At 38.1% G+C, this 25,565-nt stretch overlaps 1 protein-coding gene across 1 annotated transcript in view; it reads left to right on the top strand.

The window, feature by feature from the left end:
• HECW2 (HECT, C2 and WW domain containing E3 ubiquitin protein ligase 2) overlaps nt 1-25,565 on the top strand; it is a 163,944-nt gene that overhangs the window by 122,980 nt on the left and 15,399 nt on the right. The window contains exons 16-22 of the mRNA XM_017837422.1: nt 442-544; nt 1,547-1,643; nt 5,614-5,697; nt 7,596-7,705; nt 11,374-11,494; nt 20,553-20,666; nt 24,266-24,418. Of these exons, the coding sequence (XP_017692911.1) occupies nt 442-544; nt 1,547-1,643; nt 5,614-5,697; nt 7,596-7,705; nt 11,374-11,494; nt 20,553-20,666; nt 24,266-24,418 (782 nt within the window). The remainder of the gene's footprint in view (nt 1-441; nt 545-1,546; nt 1,644-5,613; nt 5,698-7,595; nt 7,706-11,373; nt 11,495-20,552; nt 20,667-24,265; nt 24,419-25,565) is intronic.

The following is a 25,565-nucleotide window of genomic DNA, read 5'->3' as shown; positions in this document are numbered from 1 at the left end:
CTTCAAATTTAGGGAAACTCCATTCATGCACAGAGGTAAGAGAGATACTAATGGAGGAGTAGAATTTGAGGTAATAGAGGTGCTAATGAAGAAGCAGAATTTGATTTCCAGGGCATTTGGTATGAATAAAGTTGTCCATGAATTACAAAAGACCCTCTGAAGGAATCTCAGTTTTAATTTTTTTGGTCTCTTTTCAGAATTGGACTATTTAAAAATAGCAATAAACTTTGCATCAGTTTTGATTCTTCCTGCTAACGGGCCCAGTATACTAAATAATGTTTTACTGATAACTGTCATACAGCACAGCTGCTCCTGCTGCTGTGGTTACTGGGGGTAGTGATCAAACAAAGCCTTTACTTACATGCTTGGTTTTAAGCCACATAAATTCTCACTTTTATGCTGGCACAGAGACACTCACTGTGGTTACTTGCACATTTGCAGGTCGGAGAGGACTCCCGTCATTCGGGACCACCAGTTTTGCCGAGACCGTCTAGCACGTTTAACACAGTCAGCAGAGCTCAGTACCAGGATGTGGTTCCAGTGGGTACGTCACCATACAGCCTCTTCTCAGAGAAGTTCTCTGTGACTGAGGGTGTCACATCAGTGTGCACTGCTGGGGTTTTCATTTGTTATGATTCTTCTGTCAATCAGCATTTCCCCCTTGTTCAGTTGCAACCTTCAGGACTGAAAGTGTGCAGAACCATATAACTGATGTATTCTACCTTCCCAGCTTACTCTGTGTGCTGACAGGATGAGTTGAAACCAGTGAGTCAAACTGGGGTCCTAATTGGACTCCATGCATTCCCAGTGATATTTTTTTTATTTTTATTTTTATTTTTTAGCTTCTGAGCATCTATTTTGGCAGGATTCCAGAAAGTGTTAATCAGCTTGGAATTAGTCATTAGCTTAACTTCTGTTCTCAGTTACACACACACAAAATTACTGACTTTTGTGCCACCACGTACAGAATTTAGCTTATTAAATCTAACAGCTGTCACATTGTGCTAAATCAAGATAAATTAATCCGATTGACTGGAACTGGCTCTTTGGACTGTGGCATGTTTACTTGAAAATCTCTGCCCATTTAAATCCTTCTCCTTGCCATAGCCATGGTGTGCATGCTCTGCAGGCTCAGCTGTTAGTGAGGATTTGATATGGGTGTTTCTAATGACTGTTAATGTCTGAGCACAGATTTCAGTGCAGTGAAAATCAAGGTCCCTGCAATTTTACTCTGGCAATAAATATTCTGGTTTGACCTTAGCTAAGAGTATGAGTGATAAAATATAATAGAAATTGCTAACAGAGTCCTAGCTGTTAACAGTGGAAAGGACATGTCCCAATGAGATTTGGTTCATAATCAAGAAGTGTGTTTCTTAAATGACAGTAGAATTAGTAGCCTTATATAAAAAGTATAAACACAATACTGATGAACTTAAAACTGTGAAAGTGAAGTCTGCTGTCATTATTGTTCAGAACTCAGAAGGGATTACATCCTTTGTTTTGGTATCTCCTTGCTTCAGCATGATATTTCTGTTGATGTTTTCAGCTTACAATGACAAGATTGTTGCATTTTTGCGGCAGCCCAATATCTTTGAAATTCTACAAGAGCGTCAACCAGATCTTACCAGGAATCATTCACTCAGGTAAGAAAATTAGTGAAGTTAGCTATTCCCATTTCAATACGAAATGCTAATTACAATTAGGTACTTTCATTGAGATTAACAGTGGAACATAACAGATTGTAGACTACTTGAACGTATCATAAGGCTGTGAGAAGAAGTTATTTACTATATTTCTGTGTAATACTGTGTAATAAGGTTTAGGAGAACAGAGGTAATGTGTTATTATCAAATAAAGGTACCTACAAGAAAATGTTTGGAACAGCTGGCATAAGAGATTTGCTGATGTCTTCAAAATGTGCCAAGACAGCTGGATGGCATGGCAAATGTGCCCATTCATTTGGGTATGTGTACAGCTGGGAGCATGAGGCAGAATGGCATTTGGTTTTGTCCTTATCTTCTCAAAGCACATTTATAGAAAGGTTGTCCTGACCTAATGATGCTGGTGGTAATCTTACATCAGTCAAAATTTTTGGTGTCTATCCAAAATTTTCAAAATGGGCATCTGCAGGTTTTTGCATAGTCCAGGAATATCTGATGAAGGCTGATTGATTGTTGTATAGTTGTTATAACTCCATTGGAGTTCTCAGACTTGGAAATGGAATCACTGACAACTTGGATATTAGTGACCAGGGCTGAAATTAATGTGTCTCTTCTTCCTTGGACCCTGAATCTAAAAAATGCTAGTTTGCTGGTGACAATCTGTCCTGTGCAGAGAGCTGCCAGTGCAGTGCTCTGTGTTCCAGATGCCTGGCATGGCAGCCAGCACTGATTTTCATTTTTTTCCATTTTCAGTGTTACTTATTGATCCCTTTTTCTCCGTGTCCTGCAAGTTCTCAAAATTCAACAAGCAGTTTCCTAAAGTGTTGTGTAACAAGTTTTGTGATGTGGCTTCTTTGTTAAAGATTTGTTTTACCCTCTAAAGAAATCCTGGCTGACAAATCTGAAATGACATACTAGCAGAATACATGTTCTCTAGAAAATACAGAGAAAAGGAAATCAAAAATCTACAGCTGTCAGCATTTCAAAACAGTTCCTGTGTTGTACCCATATCACTACAGGCAAGTTTGTCTCACCAGGCTTGGTCTAAAATGTGAGCAAACTCATCTGTTGGGAAATAGAATACAAACAATTTTGGATTATTAGTGGGTTTATTATTTTGTTTTCCTTTCCCTAGGGTGCTTGATTTCCCTTACTTGGATAGCAATCTGTGTAATTTTCTTCATGTGTGTTATGTTTTTTTAATAAATTAGAATTCTGATGGTTTACAAGACTCGTTGGTATTATCAAATTCTGCTTCTAGTAGAACCTTGCTGATTACATATTCATAATTTCCCACAAGATGGGCCCTTCTCATGGAAAAATGGGTTTCAGATTAAAAATGGAAGATCAAAAGATAAAAGATACTCTTTTCTGTATTTCCACATTTACTTGAGATTATATATCCTTATTTTATGAGGAGACTGAAGATATATGTTTTAACTGACTTACTTCGGCAGAATGATTGAGAATTTTAATGAAAATAGTTTTATTTTACATTAAATGGGATTGGTCAGAGAAGCCACTGTTAAGCTGACTGGTTCCATTCTAGTCTTAGTCTTTGAAGTTAGTGTATTTCCTTAAGGTACAGTATTCTTCTATTATACCTCTACTATATTTTTCTACAGCTGATGCTTCAGTAACATTTCTTACCCTTTTATAAAGATCTTAGTTAGTCTTTTAAGACCCCAATTTAGCAAGTTATTGAAATCCATGTCTGTTTGACACATTGTGAGACTAAATAACTAAATGAACGTTGCTGTAACATTTGATGAATTAAGACCTAAGTGAAATCCCACATTATGAATTCTTTGTATAAATTTTTTTAGTATAGTGAGTAGTACAACTGTCAGTAATCTCTTCCTTTGAGGACCTCAGTGCAATGGAAGTGGAATGATAATTATATAAAATATTATTATTAATGTTATTGTAATTATTACATAGGCGAGGAGGAAAATCAGTATTTGGCCAGTGGAAGAGGACAGAGATAATTTGAAAAGATCTTTGATGTTTTCTGTCTAAACTAATTTCTCATTTCTAAAGAGAATAAAGAGATAAGAAGTTGAGGTCTATTAAAAAGTATACTGCATGTAGAAAATTGTTGTTCAGAGATTTTATGGTGGAGTGAGAACATTATTCTTGTCATACTGTTATTAGGCATGTACAGGATCAAATCTTGCAGGCCACTGCAGGTAAAACTGAGAGGCTGTTAAATAATGTAAATGGCTTCAGGCAAAGGCACCTGTTATACACTAAACACAAATTATATGTTAAAAGAAGGGAAAAGGCATATATTAAAATATCATTGAAATCTCAACTCTTACTGGTAACCCCAGGAAGTCACAGATTGCATTCCTTTGGAGGGCTGCATATATTAGTTAACCCAGAAAACGTCCTTCTGGTTCCAGGTGTTGCTGCCAACTAAATGCTAACATATATTTTTTTTTAATCCACTGTTTATTTCCTCAAACCTTGGCATTTGGGCACTGATGAAAATTAGAGGAGGTTCTGGAAGTGTCCAGACATCCCTGCCCTGGGCACTTTGGGGCCGTGCTCGCAGGTGGGCAGCGCGTGTTGGCTTTGGCTCAGCGCTGTGCTCGGGGACCTGTGGGGCTTCCAGGCTGAGCTCGAGTCTTGGCTGGCTGCAGCCACAGGGCTGGCTAAGCAGGTGCTTGGCTTTCAGTACCTCTTTTCACACAGAAACTGAATTACATGGTCCTCCTCCAGACACAACTGCCACCCTGGCAAGCAGGGACCAGGGAATCTGGGCTCAGTCTGGCTGTGTCCCTTTTTCACCCTTGAATATATTGTAAATGGTAGTGCAAGTTACCAGGGAATGCGTGTTTAAGAACATTTTTATGCACTGTGATTTTAGAGAGAGATGGCAAGAAATTCAGTTTGATTCTTTTCTTGAAAGTGCTGTGCATGAAGTGATGTGTTCCAGAAATTCACATTGCAGCTTGAACTGTGTGCAGCTGCCAGCAGCTGTATTACAACGCTGATTGCATGGAGCGTTTTGGACCTTCTTGTCACCATTAGTAATAGGATGGTGGGATAGACAAACCTCTGAGCTGAGCCAGTGCTGCTGTTCTTATGGGGAGTTCTTTACTTTTCTTCTTGTTTTGGGGTTTTCTCCTTTGGATTTGGGACAGGTTTTTACCACATGGGTTTCTTTTTGTTTTCTTTTCCTCCAGAAGAGTAAAACCAAATTAGAATTTATGTCTTCTGTACCATCATATGCCTTGTACTGATGAGAGAAAATAAGAGGGATGTACTTGTATTTCAGAATGCAGGAAAAATCTCTGCAGAGAAAAAGAACAGGAATCAACCAAGGAGTTACATTAAATACAGATCCTAAAATTCTCCGTGTTACTGCACTCAGAATTTAGGATGCACGGATTCTACAACAGTGAGCACACTGGGTCTAGGAGGAAAGATGTGTACTTGGCAGAGAGAGGGAAGAAATACAGGATTTTTTTGGAAGATATCTTAAACGCAGTGTGGTACGAAACCCACACTTTTAAATTAAATCACAAGTATGCATTGTAATGTATGGCTTGCATTTGTACAAAGTTCACTTTCACAATAGAAATGTCCTCCCGCAGGGCTCTGCCTCCTACTTGGAATTCAGAGACATGGCTAGTGTGAACATGAAGGATTGAGTTCTCTTTTTTTTATTTTTATTTTTTTTCCTGGTCGGATGACTGTACTACCTGAAACAGCATGAGCATTGAAGAGATGAGAGCAACAGGAGAATTGTTCCTCAGAACAAGTTAGCTTTTTGGCTGTAATATTTTACTGCTCACATGGACATCGTGTGGCAGGGAAAAAAAAATAGGGAAAAGCATAATCCAGAGGTTTCTGATGTACTCTGTACTTTTTCTTGTTGCTGTGGTATACACTGATGCCTTATTTGCAAAAGGTATTTTGGAAGGTTTTTTTTTTGCTCGCGCAGGGAGAAGATCCAGTTCATCCGGACAGAGGGAACACCTGGGTTGGTGCGTTTATCCAGCGATGCAGACCTTGTCATGTTACTCAGGTAGGCACTGGTGCTTATGATGCATGTATGGAATTTACCGTGGCAGCTGCTGAGGAGCCTTTCAGTGAGCAGTGAGTGCTGATGTAGTGACCCAGTCATTTCCCCTTCAGTCCTTGGAGTTGCAGCTGGGAGAGCTACAGCTCAAGGGTCAGATTTTATTTACATCATATTCAGTTTCTTGATGGTATTTGGAGGTCACACTTTTTCATAGGAGTGATGGAACGTGATATCCTGTCTGAGAAAAGGCAAGTGCAAGAGTACTGTGCTTGTGATTTATATGGGTTTGCCCAGACTACCTTTTATTGTCCTGTTGCATCCAGCTCTGCTTAGATAGCTGGTACAGTTTAGACCTCTTTTCAAGGATGTGCTTTCTACTACTTTTAGAATGCATCTGTTTAGTTCTATGTTTTGGGAAATCCCTATTTGTAAAGGTGTTTTTATTACTTAATATCTTGCTTGCCTCTTCACTGTGCTGTCAAGAATTGTCCCCTTTAATAAAGGAAATACTGTTACAGATGTCACAAAATGGGAAGCTGCTTCTTTACTATTTTTCATTTAAGCTACTAACTCAAAAAATCAGGCAGATTTTTTGCTAGAACTAAACCCTTATATGTTGATGTTGTATTCTCATCCATTCCATCATGAAATTCACAGGTACCTTTAAAATTGAATCTAGTAAAATAGGATTGTTATTAGTAGTTGTATTTTGAGGTCAGGTTGCGTAATGACAATCCTTCCTGGTAGCTAAATCTCCAATTTAATTACAGCTATAAAAAAATCTCATTTTAAAAACATGCTTGAGCTTTTTAAAAACACAACTATTGTTTCTCAAAAAACCTTTAAGATTTTTATTTTTTATGTAACTTGGAGGAAAACTACACATGGTCTTGAATGTAAAAAGAACTGCTAGAACACACCCATTAAAAAAAAGAAAAAAATTAATGCAAAAAAAATTTCTAGGTATTTGTTTGGTGAACAGACTTAGTAAGAAACATCTTTTATTTGAACATTTTTTTCATTAGTTGAGTTGGATAGTAAAAGGTTGGCTTGCAATTCCTTCTATAGCTCAATTTTTTAAAACATTTTTTACATATTATCTCAGCAGTTTATTCTTATCTGTGCTGTGCATAACATTCAATATACCCCTTGATACCAGATCCATTCTGATATTAGATATTCTGTGCCTTTTTGGATTTGCTTGTGTCAAATTTGGGAAAAGACTGAAATTTTAATATAAATACACAAGACTCTCTGTACGCAGATGCAGTGATTAGGCTGCAAATTGTATATCTTTTTTCTTGTGAAAAGTTGCGTAGCAATAACAGGTGAAGTATGAAATAACTCAACTTGAGCAGGCTAGATGTGCTACCTGTTTCAGCAACAGTGTTAGATTTAAGATAAAATGAAGAAATAACTTATGCTAACAAGCTTGCCATTCAATATGCTTAACAAGTTCAGATGTGATTCTTAATCCTGGGGGCTTAGAATGTTTGTTTCTGTTCCTGCTCTTTGTGCAGTATTGAGGATATTTTTCCAGGATAGTGCAACTAAGGTTATTGACCCCTTTGTAATGAGAACACAACAACAACAACAACAACAACAGAGGGGGTCCCACAAATTGTAAAGGCTGATTAACTATATTTTAACCTTGAAAACAAACACCCCATTATGTGTAACAGTGTCCCACAAAAGTAGCAATTACTGCTTTCCAGTACATTCAAGATCTGATTGAGGGAATGGCAATAAAATATTCTGTAGCACTCTTAAGTGTGCATGGTGGAAATAGGTGAGTGACTACCAAAGAAAGCAGGTTATTAACTAGGGATTTATTCCTAAAAAGTGAAAACTACCATTTATTCAAATGAACATATTGTTTCTTATTTGCTCCTTTTTACCAGCTTGTTTGAGGAGGAGATAATGTCATATGTGCCGCCACATGCCTTACTTCATCCTAGTTATTGCCAGTCCCCAAGAGGCTCGCCGGTGTCTTCGCCTCAGAACTCTCCAGGTGAGTTGCTCAGGCAAGGCTTCTGCAGGGGCTCTGTGAACACATTTCTCATCCTTAATAAGACCAGTTCCAGCTCAGTAAAATCAGTAGCATGCTCTTGCTGCTTTCCTAGAAGTTGGAGAACAAAAACAATAGAAAATTTGTTTTACTATAACTTTTTATTTCCTTTACAAATTGAAATTCCTGTGCAATGCCTTTCACCTCTCTGAAGATCCAAGTTCTGTTGCTCCAGCAACAACAAAGATTTAGTCTTATTTTTGAGCAAAGTCAACAAGTATGATTGCATTTGACTGTCAAACTTGAACCTTTGCCTTGGGCTGACAAGACGATTTGCTGGGGGTATTACAACTTCAGTGGTTATTTTGTTCTGACTTGTAAAACGTGCAAACTTGGTTTTGACTGATGCGAAACAACTAAGTGACTGCTCATGCCAGCATCCTGATGCCTGGAGAATTAAAAACATGGATCTAATAACTGCATTAAAATGGTGGTGTTAGTGGGGCTGTGGGGCAACGAGTAACAATTTTATGTGAAGCCAGACTGTTATTAGTACATTAGCTCAAAAGATAGCATATTGCAGCTGTCTGAAAATTCACGTGAGAATGGAATAAAATTAATATTTCAGATATTAACTAAGTTGCAGATCAGAATTAAATTATTGCAAATGTGACAAATTCCATTTGAAGGCTAAGAAGAGCAATTTCAAGTTTATAGGTGTTGCTATTCTTAGTTTTCTCAAGACGATAATTGGCAAGTAAAATCGAAAGTTGCTTAAGGGGATTTCTACAAATTTGAGAACAGAAGTATAGATAAATAGAGAACATTTGGGATGTAAGCAACTCTGGATAGTTCCAGACAATAAGAAATTTTTATCAGAAAAAGTACTGTGACTTTTATGGGCATTTCCCAGTCCACAATAATAAAAAGCTTTGCCTTTTCAAGAAACAAGATGAAATGCATTCATAAACATGTCCTGAGTGGCAGCTTTTCCTGCTGCTGGACGTAGGACCTTTGTAAGATCTGTTTGAAGAAAATATCCGAAGACCTTAATGATCCTACGGCATTCTGCAAAGCAGTGAAATATAATATTCACATGTACTGATATTTTCAGTACATATATGGTTTAGATATAACTGTTTCTCTTTACTGAGAAGAAAGGAATAATGAAATCTGCATGTATGCATCTTATTTTCAACTGCAAACCTGGCAGTCTTTTATGAGTAAAACCAATTTTGGCTTCCAGAGTTATGATTTCTTCATTACTGGTACATGCTCCAAAGCATGTTGGGCAGGGCTTCATTCCAACCACGTAATTTCAAAATACATTCAGTCTTTAACATGTGCTATTCTCATGTACTCAAAGCAGCAGCAGATAGTAAAGGATGAACAGTGATGGTTTTAGTTTCATTCTCCTTAAATTTGTAATCTCTATTCTCATTCATAGAAAAATATAGAGAGACCATTGAATTTCCCTGTCAGTCTGCAAGTATGTACGTTTGTGTTGGCGTACAAATGACTTTTTTATGAGAAATTGTAAATAGCCTGTTTTCTATAGAGGCTCTGTTTTTTCTCGTCAGCTAAACTGGCTGTGCTGTGCTGCACTGCACGAGGTTGCGTGTTAAGGATCCATTGTTCAGATCAGTCACAATCACTTGTACTTTTGGGAAAGATGAATAGTCATGAAGCTACTCTTTATATCTGCTTTAGAATATAACCTCTTTGAAAATCAAATATGATTATCACATCACCGGTGTTTTTTAGCTCTTCCATTAACATCTTTTGTTCCCAAGGCGGAAGTAATCACTGTAATTGCCCAGGAATTTCTTGGCATATGCATCTGATTTGCAGTGAGGACTTGTCATGTGCTGACAGAATATTATGATGCTGATTTCTGAACCATGAAGTAATGTGCTATCAGATTAATTTTTTGTGGTATCCTTCAAAAAACACCTTCCTTCAGGGGGTTAGATTGAAGTATATTATTGTTGCCTTTTTTTTTTCTTTGTGACTACATTTTTGTACCTGCTTTGACCCAAAGGAAAATAAACAAAGGAGGGGGAAAGGCTGTTTACAGTTTCAAGTTTCTGTTTTCAGGAGAATTCAGCTGAGTGTACCATTAGAAGCCCTTCGTGCTATCAGTAAAAGAGGAAAACCACTATAGGTGAATTAATGACCATGATTTGTTTTTACAGAGGGGTCCTTCCTGTTCCTGTCGGAGCCTTGTGGACTCCCTGATACTTTCTATTCCTCCCACACATCACTCTGAAGGCTGGAACAAGGGCTAAGTGTCTTTCTAGTCAGACAGGTCTTTCAAAGACCTGTTACATGGCATTCAGTGTTAATAGTGATCTCACTTGTTCTCTCTCTGATCTCTGCACAGAGACAGACCCTACAGCTTCTTCCAGCAGCCACTTCCGCAGGATGTGCTGTTGCCTTTTCCGTCAGACCCGTGTGCTTTGTGGCTGAGCGAGCTGCTCTCTGCCCACAGGCTGAACACATACATGTTCTCTCTCTTTTATAACCTGAAACATTACACTCTCATGCCTTCACCCATAGTAGCAATAGAAGTTTCTGCTTTGGCTTAGTTTCATGCCAGGAGCCAAAAGTCAACTCACATAAGGAACTGACTGAACCATTTAAAAGGCAGAACTTTACCTATAAATGCTTCTAAGCTGTTCATTTGTACTTTCAGTGCTTTATGGGTGTGTTAGCTGACCACTGGTTGCAGATAAGTAGTTAGCAACTTCTGTATACTGTAGGGCATGAAAAATTTTAAGTGTCCTCTGAATTTTTTTGTGGAGGATGTCTACACATCTGTACAGGGAAGAAATTTAACTGCCTCTTTGGCACACTGTCTTGCAGTCAAATCGGTGGAAGTAATTTATCCAGGGAGGCAGTAGAAGGTCTAATGATAGTTATATTCAGGATAGAACAGACTAAACACCTAATTTGTATATACCAGACTTGTACATGCAGTTCTGGGCTATGCCATTTTTTTGGCATAGAGATCTCAGCTATCCCCACTTTTAAGAAACTGATCCTCAAAAAACAGTCTTTCAGAATTAAATTCCTTTATATGACCATCATATATGTTTCTGCAGCCACACGTGAGAAGTTTCACAAACTTAAATTTGGTAGTCTTTCCCTTCTTTCAATATTTTTCTTTTTTGTACTTCCCCAGGCAAAACCTTATACTAGGGAATTTCTAAATGTTTTCCTTCATCTTGATGTACTCAACAGGGGCACAGCAGAGTCCAGTCTGTTTATGTTTCATTTACAAGTTGTTGTTTCCTTGATAATATTAAAATCAGAACAGAGCACAACATTTATTGCATGAACTATTATAAAGGTTAGATATAAAGTGTACTTGAAAAACAAAAAGTAAAGTCTTTCTAGTTGATCGTGCTGGTTTTTTAATCCATCTTTTGCATTGACCTGGATTTGCTCTTTTAAGATTGACTTGTGAAAGACGATACTGTTGGAAATGAGCAACCAAAAAATCTTGGATGCAGAGCAGATTTGAAGATATGCAGCTTTTGCTCTTTATAAAGGTGACTAAACCAAACACATACTATGCCTTTTGCTATTAAGGAGTCTTTTCAGTAGCAGATGGGACATTGATCAGTCCATGTCACTACTGCTCATTCTTTGCTTATTGCTTCATGCAGGTACCCAGCGTGCCAATGCCCGAGCTCCAGCTCCGTACAAAAGAGATTTTGAAGCCAAGCTGAGGAACTTTTACAGGAAGTTGGAGACTAAAGGATATGGACAAGGTCCAGGGAAACTGAAGTACGTTGAAGCATCTCATGAAACTGGATTTGCTTCTCAGGCAGCTTGCTTTGCCCTGCACATCTACGAGCTTCTTCCCATTAGATGGAATGCAGATGTTTTGGTTACCCAGGCACTTCTGGAAATATGAAGCCTGTAATAAAAGACTTAATGCCAGCATGTGATTCATAGCAGAGGATACAGCAAGTTCTGAGCACTTCTGTGTTTCCTCCAACTATATTTTTGTACAAACAATATTACCAATACCGTGCCAAAAAGAGCTTTGGGCAGAGGCATGCAGAACAGGAGGCATCTGAATTCTTCCATTATAGCAACTGCTATGATACAAACAGTTATATTTTCTCATGTATTTTTCCACTGAAAAACCTAGACAGGCTATTTTGTACACCCTTGCCTGTATTGATACCAAAATCCTCTTTAGTAAAGAGGATTCATACAGTTAAATGTTAGTAAATTCTAAGGATTGCCTTAAAAAACTGCTGATATTTTTATTTTAGCACTCTGAATGCCAGAGTGCTTGGAGTGAGGTCTTCCCTCCTCCTTTTATTTGGTAATCATGTGATTACATATGGTTATGTTGAGGATTGTCCTCACAAGATACTNACAGGATTTTTTTGGAAGATATCTTAAATGCAGTGTGGTACGAAACCCACACTTTTAAATTAAATCACAAGTATGCATTGTAATGTATGGCTTGCCTCTTTAAACAGTTCACTTTCACAATAGAAATGTCCTCCTGCAGGGCTCTGCCTCCTACGTGGAGTTCAGAGACATGGCTAGTGTGAACATGAAGGATTGAGTTCTCTTTTTTTTATTTTTATTTTTTTTCCTGGTCGGATGACTGTACTACCTGAAACAGCATGAGCATTGAAGAGATGAGAGCAACAGGAGAATTGTTCCTCAGAACAAGTTAGCTTTTTGGCTGTAATATTTTACTGCTCACATGGACATCGTGTGGCAGGGAAAAAAAAATAGGGAAAAGCATAATCCAGAGGTTTCTGATGTACTCTGTACTTTTTCTTGTTGCTGTGGTATACACTGATGCCTTATTTGCAAAAGGTATTTTGGAAGGTTTTTTTTTTGCTCGCGCAGGGAGAAGATCCAGTTCATCCGGACAGAGGGAACACCTGGGTTGGTGCGTTTATCCAGCGATGCAGACCTTGTCATGTTACTCAGGTAGGCACTGGTGCTTATGATGCATGTATGGAATTTGCCGTGGCAGCTGCTGAGGAGCCTTTCAGTGAGCAGTGAGTGCTGATGTAGTGACCCAGTCATTTCCCCTTCAGTCCTTGGAGTTGCAGCTGGGAGAGCTACAGCTCAAGGGTCAGATTTTATTTACATCATATTCAGTTTCTTGATGGTATTTGGAGGTCACACTTTTTCATAGGAGTGATGGAACGTGATATCCTGTCTGAGAAAAGGCAAGTGCAAGAGTACTGTGCTTGTGATTTATATGGGTTTGCCCAGACTACCTTTTATTGTCCTGTTGCATCCAGCTCTGCTTAGATAGCTGGTACAGTTTAGACCTCTTTTCAAGGATGTGCTTTCTACTACTTTTAGAATGCATCTGTTTAGTTCTATGTTTTGGGAAATCCCTATTTGTAAAGGTGTTTTTATTACTTAATATCTTGCTTGCCTCTTCACTGTGCTGTCAAGAATTGTCCCCTTTAATAAAGGAAATACTGTTACAGATGTCACAAAATGGGAAGCTGCTTCTTTACTATTTTTCATTTAAGCTACTAACTCAAAAAATCAGGCAGATTTTTTGCTAGAACTAAACCCTTATATGTTGATGTTGTATTCTCATCCATTCCATCATGAAATTCACAGGTACCTTTAAAATTGAATCTAGTAAAATAGGATTGTTATTAGTAGTTGTATTTTGAGGTCAGGTTGCGTAATGACAATCCTTCCTGGTAGCTAAATCTCCAATTTAATTACAGCTATAAAAAAATCTCATTTTAAAAACATGCTTGAGCTTTTTAAAAACACAACTATTGTTTCTCAAAAAACCTTTAAGATTTTTATTTTTTATGTAACTTGGAGGAAAACTACACATGGTCTTGAATGTAAAAAGAACTGCTAGAACACACCCATTAAAAAAAAGAAAAAAATTAATGCAAAAAAAATTTCTAGGTATTTGTTTGGTGAACAGACTTAGTAAGAAACATCTTTTATTTGAACATTTTTTTCATTAGTTGAGTTGGATAGTAAAAGGTTGGCTTGCAATTCCTTCTATAGCTCAATTTTTTAAAACATTTTTTACATATTATCTCAGCAGTTTATTCTTATCTGTGCTGTGCATAACATTCAATATACCCCTTGATACCAGATCCATTCTGATATTAGATATTCTGTGCCTTTTTGGATTTGCTTGTGTCAAATTTGGGAAAAGACTGAAATTTTAATATAAATACACAAGACTCTCTGTACGCAGATGCAGTGATTAGGCTGCAAATTGTATATCTTTTTTCTTGTGAAAAGTTGCGTAGCAATAACAGGTGAAGTATGAAATAACTCAACTTGAGCAGGCTAGATGTGCTACCTGTTTCAGCAACAGTGTTAGATTTAAGATAAAATGAAGAAATAACTTATGCTAACAAGTTTACCATTCAATATGCTTAACAAGTTCAGATGTGATTCTTAATCCTGGGGGCTTAGAATGTTTGTTTCTGTTCCTGCTCTTTGTGCAGTATTGAGGATATTTTTCCAGGATAGTGCAACTAAGGTTATTGACCCCTTTGTAATGAGAACACAACAACAACAACAACAACAACAGAGGGGGTCCCACAAATTGTAAAGGCTGATTAACTATATTTTAACCTTGAAAACAAACACCCCATTATGTGTAACAGTGTCCCACAAAAGTAGCAATTACTGCTTTCCAGTACATTCAAGATCTGATTGAGGGAATGGCAATAAAATATTCTGTAGCACTCTTAAGTGTGCATGGTGGAAATAGGTGAGTGACTACCAAAGAAAGCAGGTTATTAACTAGGGATTTATTCCTAAAAAGTGAAAACTACCATTTATTCAAATGAACATATTGTTTCTTATTTGCTCCTTTTTACCAGCTTGTTTGAGGAGGAGATAATGTCATATGTGCCGCCACATGCCTTACTTCATCCTAGTTATTGCCAGTCCCCAAGAGGCTCGCCGGTGTCTTCGCCTCAGAACTCTCCAGGTGAGTTGCTCAGGCAAGGCTTCTGCAGGGGCTCTGTGAACACATTTCTCATCCTTAATAAGACCAGTTCCAGCTCAGTAAAATCAGTAGCATGCTCTTGCTGCTTTCCTAGAAGTTGGAGAACAAAAACAATAGAAAATTTGTTTTACTATAACTTTTTATTTCCTTTACAAATTGAAATTCCTGTGCAATGCCTTTCACCTCTCTGAAGATCCAAGTTCTGTTGCTCCAGCAACAACAAAGATTTAGTCTTATTTTTGAGCAAAGTCAACAAGTATGATTGCATTTGACTGTCAAACTTGAACCTTTGCCTTGGGCTGACAAGACGATTTGCTGGGGGTATTACAACTTCAGTGGTTATTTTGTTCTGACTTGTAAAACGTGCAAACTTGGTTTTGACTGATGCGAAACAACTAAGTGACTGCTCATGCCAGCATCCTGATGCCTGGAGAATTAAAAACATGGATCTAATAACTGCATTAAAATGGTGGTGTTAGTGGGGCTGTGGGGCAACGAGTAACAATTTTATGTGAAGCCAGACTGTTATTAGTACATTAGCTCAAAAGATAGCATATTGCAGCTGTCTGAAAATTCACGTGAGAATGGAATAAAATTAATATTTCAGATATTAACTAAGTTGCAGATCAGAATTAAATTATTGCAAATGTGACAAATTCCATTTGAAGGCTAAGAAGAGCAATTTCAAGTTTATAGGTGTTGCTATTCTTAGTTTTCTCAAGACGATAATTGGCAAGTAAAATCGAAAGTTGCTTAAGGGGATTTCTACAAATTTGAGAACAGAAGTATAGATAAATAGAGAACATTTGGGATGTAAGCAACTCTGGATAGTTCCAGACAATAAGAAATTTTTATCAGAAAAAGTACTGTGACTTTTATGGGCATTTCCCAGTCCACAATAATAAAAAGCTTTGCCTTTTCAAGAAACAAGATGAAATGCATTCATAAACATGTCCTGAGTGGCAGCTTTTCCTGCTGCTGGACGTAGGACCTTTGTAAGATCTGTTTGAAGAAAATATCCGAAGACCTTAATGATCCTACGGCATTCTGCAAAGCAGTGAAATATAATATTCACATGTACTGATATTTTCAGTACATATATGGTTTAGATATAACTGTTTCTCTTTACTGAGAAGAAAGGAATAATGAAATCTGCATGTATGCATCTTATTTTCAACTGCAAACCTGGCAGTCTTTTATGAGTAAAACCAATTTTGGCTTCCAGAGTTATGATTTCTTCATTACTGGTACATGCTCCAAAGCATGTTGGGCAGGGCTTCATTCCAACCACGTAATTTCAAAATACATTCAGTCTTTAACATGTGCTATTCTCATGTACTCAAAGCAGCAGCAGATAGTAAAGGATGAACAGTGATGGTTTTAGTTTCATTCTCCTTAAATTTGTAATCTCTATTCTCATTCATAGAAAAATATAGAGAGACCATTGAATTTCCCTGTCAGTCTGCAAGTATGTACGTTTGTGTTGGCGTACAAATGACTTTTTTATGAGAAATTGTAAATAGCCTGTTTTCTATAGAGGCTCTGTTTTTTCTCGTCAGCTAAACTGGCTGTGCTGTGCTGCACTGCACGAGGTTGCGTGTTAAGGATCCATTGTTCAGATCAGTCACAATCACTTGTACTTTTGGGAAAGATGAATAGTCATGAAGCTACTCTTTATATCTGCTTTAGAATATAACCTCTTTGAAAATCAAATATGATTATCACATCACCGGTGTTTTTTAGCTCTTCCATTAACATCTTTTGTTCCCAAGGCGGAAGTAATCACTGTAATTGCCCAGGAATTTCTTGGCATATGCATCTGATTTGCAGTGAGGACTTGTCATGTGCTGACAGAATATTATGATGCTGATTTCTGAACCATGAAGTAATGTGCTATCAGATTAATTTTTTGTGGTATCCTTCAAAAAACACCTTCCTTCAGGGGGTTAGATTGAAGTATATTATTGTTGCCTTTTTTTTTTCTTTGTGACTACATTTTTGTACCTGCTTTGACCCAAAGGAAAATAAACAAAGGAGGGGGAAAGGCTGTTTACAGTTTCAAGTTTCTGTTTTCAGGAGAATTCAGCTGAGTGTACCATTAGAAGCCCTTCGTGCTATCAGTAAAAGAGGAAAACCACTATAGGTGAATTAATGACCATGATTTGTTTTTACAGAGGGGTCCTTCCTGTTCCTGTCGGAGCCTTGTGGACTCCCTGATACTTTCTATTCCTCCCACACATCACTCTGAAGGCTGGAACAAGGGCTAAGTGTCTTTCTAGTCAGACAGGTCTTTCAAAGACCTGTTACATGGCATTCAGCGTTAATAGTGATCTCACTTGTTCTCTCTCTGATCTCTGCACAGAGACAGACCCTACAGCTTCTTCCAGCAGCCACTTCCGCAGGATGTGCTGTTGCCTTTTCCGTCAGACCCGTGTGCTTTGTGGCTGAGCGAGCTGCTCTCTGCCCACAGGCTGAACGCATACATGTTCTCTCTCTTTTATAACCTGAAACATTACACTCTCATGCCTTCACCCATAGTAGCAATAGAAGTTTCTGCTTTGGCTTAGTTTCATGCCAGGAGCCAAAAGTCAACTCACATAAGGAACTGACTGAACCATTTAAAAGACAGAACTCTACCTATAAATGCTTCTAAGCTGTTCATTTGTACTTTCAGTGCTTTATGGGTGTGTTAGCTGACCACTGGTTGCAGATAAGTAGTTAGCAACTTCTGTATACTGTAGGGCATGAAAAATTTTAAGTGTCCTCTGAATTTTTTTGTGGAGGATGTCTACACATCTGTACAGGGAAGAAATTTAACTGCCTCTTTGGCACACTGTCTTGCAGTCAAATCGGTGGAAGTAATTTATCCAGGGAGGCAGTAGAAGGTCTAATGATAGTTATATTCAGGATAGAACAGACTAAACACCTAATTTGTATATACCAGACTTGTACATGCAGTTCTGGGCTATGCCATTTTTTTGGCATAGAGATCTCAGCTATCCCCACTTTTAAGAAACTGATCCTCAAAAAACAGTCTTTCAGAATTAAATTCCTTTATATGACCATCATATATGTTTCTGCAGCCACACGTGAGAAGTTTCACAAACTTAAATTTGGTAGTCTTTCCCTTCTTTCAATATTTTTCTTTTTTGTACTTCCCCAGGCAAAACCTTATACTAGGGAATTTCTAAATGTTTTCCTTCATCTTGATGTACTCAACAGGGGCACAGCAGAGTCCAGTCTGTTTATGTTTCATTTACAAGTTGTTGTTTCCTTGATAATATTAAAATCAGAACAGAGCACAACATTTATTGCATGAACTATTATAAAGGTTAGATATAAAGTGTACTTGAAAAACAAAAAGTAAAGTCTTTCTAGTTGATCGTGCTGGTTTTTTAATCCATCTTTTGCATTGACCTGGATTTGCTCTTTTAAGATTGACTTGTGAAAGACGATACTGTTGGAAATGAGCAACCAAAAAATCTTGGATGCAGAGCAGATTTGAAGATATGCAGCTTTTGCTCTTTATAAAGGTGACTAAACCAAACACATACTATGCCTTTTGCTATTAAGGAGTCTTTTCAGTAGCAGATGGGACATTGATCAGTCCATGTCACTACTGCTCATTCTTTGCTTATTGCTTCATGCAGGTACCCAGCGTGCCAATGCCCGAGCTCCAGCTCCGTACAAAAGAGATTTTGAAGCCAAGCTGAGGAACTTTTACAGGAAGTTGGAGACTAAAGGATATGGACAAGGTCCAGGGAAACTGAAGTATGTTGAAGCATCTCATGAAACTGGATTTGCTTCTCAGGCAGCTTGCTTTGCCCTGCACATCTACGAGCTTCTTCCCATTAGATGGAATGCAGATGTTTTGGTTACCCAGGCACTTCTGGAAATATGAAGCCTGTAATAAAAGACTTAATGCCAGCATGTGATTCATAGCAGAGGATACAGCAAGTTCTGAGCACTTCTGTGTTTCCTCCAACTATATTTTTGTACAAACAATATTACCAATACCGTGCCAAAAAGAGCTTTGGGCAGAGGCATGCAGAACAGGAGGCATCTGAATTCTTCCATTATAGCAACTGCTATGATACAAACAGTTATATTTTCTCATGTATTTTTCCACTGAAAAACCTAGACAGGCTATTTTGTACACCCTTGCCTGTATTGATACCAAAATCCTCTTTAGTAAAGAGGATTCATACAGTTAAATGTTAGTAAATTCTAAGGATTGCCTTAAAAAACTGCTGATATTTTTATTTTAGCACTCTGAATGCCAGAGTGCTTGGAGTGAGGTCTTCCCTCCTCCTTTTATTTGGTAATCATGTGATTACATATGGTTATGTTGAGGATTGTCCTCACAAGATACTTTCATAATTTTCTGTATTACCAAGTCTTGTGTCAGCTAGCAAACTCTCATAGTTGGATACTCTCATAGTAGCCATGAGGCACTAGAACTTTTTTTTAACCATTTCTTCTTTAACCATTATAAGAAGGGGGTAGGCTTTTGGGGTTTTTGTTGTTTGGTTTGGGTTTTTTTTTTTCCCCCAGACAGTCCCTTCTCACACTTTGTAGAAATTTGAGCAAAGCTCAGACTTCAATTATGTAAGCTTGTTAAAAGTTTTCCACAGCTGAACTGGGAGTAAAATGGTACTGTTTAGACAGTCTTGAGAGGCAGGGGTTAGACAGTGTCTGCCTATAATATAATGAAATCATAAACACTTAAACCCTTATCTGTGAAAGTTTTGTCATGAACGCTTGGGCAAATAACTGGTAGAAGAGGATGGCATTTGCTCCCTGTAACATCTGTTACATTTCTTGGACCTCTTATTCCAGTCCTTTTTTTTTCCCCTGACCTATTTGCCAACACACTGTAGATTTTTAAGCAGAACAACAGCTTGATTTTTGAACAGAAGTTTTCCCTGGGTTCCTTTCCCAGGCATACCACACTGACCTGGGCAAACCAGGGCCCCAGCACAACTTGCTTGCTGCCTGGGTCCTCCTGTTGCTCACATACCTGGCCAATTCCTGGGCTCTCCACATCTGTGTCCTCAGCAGGATGGCACAGTGCAGTCATTGACCTCTGCACAAGGCCAGCAAGGGTGCAGGAGGCTGTGTGGTGGGTTCAGCTGCCTTTCTGCAGGCAGCAGCAGCTCCCAGCTTGGCTCTGACAGAGCAGTATTTGAATATAAAGCAAGCTAAGTTTCAGGAAACTAATTAAACACATTCTCTTGGCAGAAGATAAAATGTTTAAGCAAGGAAGATTCTCTCACCTCTTTATTTTGGATCTTATGACAGTTCCTCACTTTCACGATTTTTCCTTTAGAAGGTACATTGTGTTTTCACACGTGGTGTTTCAGTGTGGTTTTGTACAAATAATTGCCATTTCTTCTAGACAGGATAATATAGGGGGATGTGGTTGTGGAGTTACCACACAGTGACTTTCCATGGTTTTATATTTTTCCTTGTTAAGAAATTGATTTTTACATAAAAGATTAGATTCTTGCTGCTTACAGTAAAACTGACTTAGGGACCCAACTTTACAAAAGTATTTCAGTCCTAATGAAAATGCCTGCTTCAGGACCTTTCCCCTTAAGACTTTAATTTAAGGCAGAACCAGGTTAGACAAAACAAAACTACACTTCTTTGTACAAGAGATATTTTATAGAAATATAAAGTAGAGCATTGAAGGAGATAGACTAACAGACAGAAACTTCAGATCTGGATAAAATTATCCAGCAAAAATGTGTATCTCTATAAAGTTCTCCTGTTACTAGCTTGCAGTGTAAATAGATATTTCCAACTGTGGTTCATGTTGACAAATTGCTATTTCAAAATAATTTTGCTCTTCAGATTAATCATCCGGAGAGATCACTTGTTAGAAGATGCCTTTAACCAGATCATGGGCTACTCAAGAAAAGACCTGCAGAGAAATAAACTCTATGTCACGTTTGTTGGGGAAGAAGGGTGAGTAGAACAGGGAAGTATAAATGTGATCTCAGTGTCTTGCAAATGCTGTTTCACCAAACTTGTCTAGAGTGAAAAGAGGAAGGGCTGCAGTCAGGAAATGCCACATACATAAGCCTAGAATATACAGCTGTTCAAGATGACTTTTGAAGCATTTTGAAATGTAACATATCCTGCCTTTGCAGAAGTAATGCATGTGTTTATGTGAATTTTCACAATACCTGGTGTGTGTTTCAGAATGTTGCTGGGAAAGCAAAGAAAAAAAAACAAACAGCTTTCCTGTTTTATGTGTTTTCTGTCAGTGCTGTTGTATCTCCAGTGCTTCTTAACAGACAGCTGCCATTTGTTGAAGGGAGAGTGCTTCACCAGCAGGTTTGAGGCTTGAGGCTCAATCCTTAATTCAGCTCCTGTCTCTGAGGCATTGGGAGCTGAAAGCCCTCCGTGCTCCAAGAGGTGGATCACTGCCTCTCCGGGCCAGGGCCTCCACCATCACAAATAAAAGCAACTGGGCTGTTGCCAATTGTCAGATAAACACAAATATTCCTGATGTTTCAAAGTCACTTCAGAGAATGCTCAGTCTGTGTCTAATGAAAGTCTGAAGTGTTACAGGTTGAGCGAAGAGCATTGCAAAGCCAGATGTGGTTAGATTTTTCTTTGCAGGTGAAACTGAAACAAAGTACCATTTGCTGGTTTTGTCTCTTGATTTGTGCCCCCTTTGTCAGATCTTAAAGCCTACTTGCCTTTGGCACAAGTATTGTTATTGATGTATTTCCTGAATATGTAAATACATTCAAAATTTTATTCTTTGATATTTAAAAAACTGCAGCACAGCTCTTGGAATGTGTGTTATTGCCATGCAATGTGTGAGTCTTTAAAATTCTAAGTCGTAATAGAAATATCTCTTACAAGATAAGATAAAATTAATCTGTCTTTGAAAACCCCTAAATCCTGTTTGTTTAAAGCTCAGTCTGAAACACTTAGTGTTAATAAGGACCCAGTGAAGCCTTAAAATAAAGAATGTTGACAGCTGAGAGCCAAGTGTGGACTTGTTCATATAAATAATGTCACCATGCTGTCTGAGGAAAAACTCAGAACTGGAATGACAAGGCTGGTGCAGAATGAGATTACACTGTATTGACCCAGTAGGGTGGAGATGCAGGAACGAGGCCTGTTTCACACAGCCCCTACCAGCCTTCACTTTCATAGCTACAATCTCAATTCACATTTAAAAATTAAGGGGAAATTTTTTAAATCAAACATGAGATAGAGATTGATCCAAACAGACTGTCTCCTTTCATCAGATGTCAGGCTTTTGCATTTCACCGCTCAGCAACATGAAGATTGACCTCAAAATGGGGGTGACACATCCTGTCCCCATTATATCCAGCTTTACACAAGACTCTAGTCTTAATGGAAAAGAATCAGTTAATTAAGAGCAAAGTCAAATTAAAATGATGTCAGTTCTCTATTTACAAATCTGTTTTGAATGAAGAAAGGATGTGTGCAAAGAGTATTGTTTCATCAGAGATGGTGCAAGGATATGTATCACATCAAACTATTCATTTGGGTAGGTGTGGAAAGACAGGTCAGGGTGGAGGAGAGGAGGAATACTGAAAGTTAATTGCTTCCTATTTGCTCCTCCTTTTTTAAGATTTTAAGTAGGAGGTTGCTTTTGCATTTCTTTTCCTCTCGGTAAAGAGATGCAAGTCGTAAAGTAATGGGTAACGAAATCCTCACAAATTGCAACATTTTAGTAATCATTGATTTATTAATGTATAAATTAGTAAGTGGGGCAGCTCAGACATAGTTACTACTGTTCATGTGATTTCTATCATAAGTCTCATAATGTTTGTTATCTTCCTTGAACCTTCAGTTTCTACAGTCATGCAATTGTGATGTTAGTTTAATGGGTTTTATACACTCATGCTTCATGGGAGGATACATTAAGAAAATTCTGATAGAAAGAATATGGTTCCTTAAAGTTGTTTTCCCTAAGTTCTATGAACTTTTAGCAGAAGCTGCTTTGCATTTAAGAATGGTAAATCTGAAGTATTATGGTGCTTCCTAGGAGACATGAGTCATGTTGCCAACAACATATTGCTCTACTCCTGAATATCCAAATGCCCCACAGTTGCAGCTGTTGTGTGGTTGCATACCTCTTTTATGAAGTTTTCTCACCCTTGTGCCAAGCCTTTAATTGTAGGATAAATCTGACTGGCAGTGCAGGACTCTCCTGATTGATTTATTTAACATGACTCACAGTAACTCTGCATACAAAGGGAGCTGTGTGAAATGGCTGGTAGTCAAGCATGCAGTTTCCTTTCCATCTTAAGATTTCATAGTGAGTCTGACTATCCCAGAAGTTTGGAAGGGTCTTCCAGATGACCCTTTACTTGATCCTGGTATTTGTGCCAAGATTAAGATTCAACAGTTGTCCATGGTATCAAACCACTTTTGGTTGGGTTTTTTTTTCCTGTAATTTGAGGATGGAATCTACCCTTCTTGCCAGGGTAAGGATCTGTTTCAGCACTTCATTGCTGAAGCTTAACAGAAGTGTAGTGGTTCCAAATAACTGAAAGGAAAATGTTTTTCATTCAGCTGAGGGTTTGTCCTCAGCTTGATAATGGTACCTGGCCTTTACTTTCTTGACGACTTCATCCTCAAAAACAACTCTCAGTTATGGTTGTCATCTGTAGAAGTCCAAAACATTAGTAGCAGAAGTTCTATGTGAAAACTGTCCTTCTCTGTGATACTTCTGTCTGTGGGTTGTCTTAGAACTAAAGCAAAGCCTTCTTAAGAGTCAAGTATGAAATCTTCTATCTATAGAAGATATATCTTTATATCTGTTTGTTAGGATTATAATAACCTCTGTTCTCCACTGGAAAATCCCTAGTTTTCTGTTTTCCAAGTCACTGGTGACATGTACCATAATGTCAAATTTCAGTCTCCGTGCGTTGTCAGCAGTGAGTTTGTTTATCATTCAGGAAGAAGGGGTTATTTAGATTCATTAGTACTGGAATCTTGAAGTAGGAAAAAAAAAAGAAAACAAAAAAAAGGAAGTGCACTCTCCAGAAGACATTTAAATTCACTCAAGTTTGGAGGACAGACAAGAAAATTTAGACCAAGAAATATAAATCACTCAAGTGATCTCATATTATATTGCTAGGGAAAACAGAAATATTATCCCCCAAATTTTCCTATTGTTGCAAGTCTGCAAAGACAAAATATGACTGTTGTTTATTTTCATTCTTAATTTGTCAGATGCAGATAGGGCTAATGTTGGCTCTTTTCATGTTTTTCCTCCCTCCCCCATGCCTGGCTGCCCCCAGTTATTTGGTTATATTCCTGTGGCAAAGAGGCCATTACAGCTGGAGCCAAAATTTTTTCTGAGAGCAACCCACATGGAGCACTTCATTCCAATCCTCCAAGCCATTCCATTTCAGAATAGTCCCTCGAGAGTTTCACATACTTTGGCATTAAGCAATCTGCAGGATAAGGGTTCTGGTCAAAATCTTACGAAATTTTAATCAAAATATAGTGTAAGAAATGTAGATTCAAAAAAATGTTTCTTGGTAGTAATGTCAGTTTTCTCTTTAAAGGTTGGACTACAGTGGACCATCAAGAGAGTTTTTTTTCCTGGTGTCCAGAGAGCTCTTCAATCCGTATTATGGTTTGTTTGAATATTCAGCCAACGATACCTATACAGTACAAATAAGTCCCATGTCTGCTTTTGTAGACAATCACCATGAGTGGTAAGAATTATTTGTCTTTTTGTTTTTCAGGTACCTTTTCTGTTATTCCCACTTGTAGACAGCTGCTCAAATCTGCTCAGACGTGTAACACAGAACCTGATCCTTTTAACCAGCAGCAAAATAATTGCATTTCTTTAGACTTCACTGAATTTGGTTTCTTTTGTGGTTTTAAATGATCTTATTTCTCACAAAGTCAGCAAAATTCTGATTTGGAACATGTACCCAGGGATTGTCTCACAACACGACTCTGCATTTCTTGTACATTAGCAGTCATTTCATGAAAGCAATATTAAACTCTCGGGCATTAAAAGAAAAATTAAAAATAATGACACATTGACTTTTTGTCAGCTAAGGAGATTAAGGGAGATTTCAATCAGGTGTTACTGTATGTAGTTTTTATGAATCTTCCTAAAGAGTACAGAGGTCTCCTCAGTGGAAAAAACCCAACATATCTATTGGAAGGAAATCTATGGTGGTATCTCAGTTGGGGGCAGGGGGAAGCTGCTGATCACGCAGCTTTTAAGCAAGTCTGTACATACACACATGCTTCTAAAATTGTTATCAAGGATTTTGACATAATCCCATTTTCACAGTTATAAGCCAGTTTAAATCACCCTCAGTTGATTTAAGCCATGGCATCACCATAAATCTGTAAAGCTGTGCTGTGACTATTAACAGAGAATTCTGCTGTGTAAGTAGTTGGATTACAGTAATAGTGAAATGACAGCTCCTCATCTGTGTAGGACGGATATGTACCGAGTTCTTATTTATTGAAAGCCAGTTATGAAGAATGAATATCAGAGGGGAATCTCATTGCTAATTTTAAAAATTAATAGAAAGTTAAGTGGTTGGCAGCCTCCAGTTCAATTAGTTGAAGCAGCCTGCCTGTTGAACTCCAATACTTCAACAGTAAATGGCATATGCTGTTTTGGAAAGGCAGAACAGCCTGGCAGAAAGGTGAGAGAAAACCCTTATGTGCTATGCAGCTTCTGCCAAATTTTTGTCCTCATTCCCGGCTTCTGCAGTGCTGGAACAGAGACCTTGGGGGTAGAGGAGGCATGACCCCTCTCTCTTTCTGGGAGTGCTTGTGCCAGTGACAACACTGGTCTTGTACAGCCTCAGGGGGAATTCAGAAAATGCAGCTCTG

Source organism: Lepidothrix coronata, unplaced genomic scaffold, assembly GCF_001604755.1.
Source record: "Lepidothrix coronata isolate B3197 unplaced genomic scaffold, Lepidothrix_coronata-1.0 Scaffold7, whole genome shotgun sequence".
Classification (NCBI taxonomy): domain Eukaryota; kingdom Metazoa; phylum Chordata; class Aves; order Passeriformes; family Pipridae; genus Lepidothrix; species Lepidothrix coronata.
Note: the sequence above shows the minus strand (reverse complement) of the source record. Positions and strands in the feature narration are given on the sequence as shown.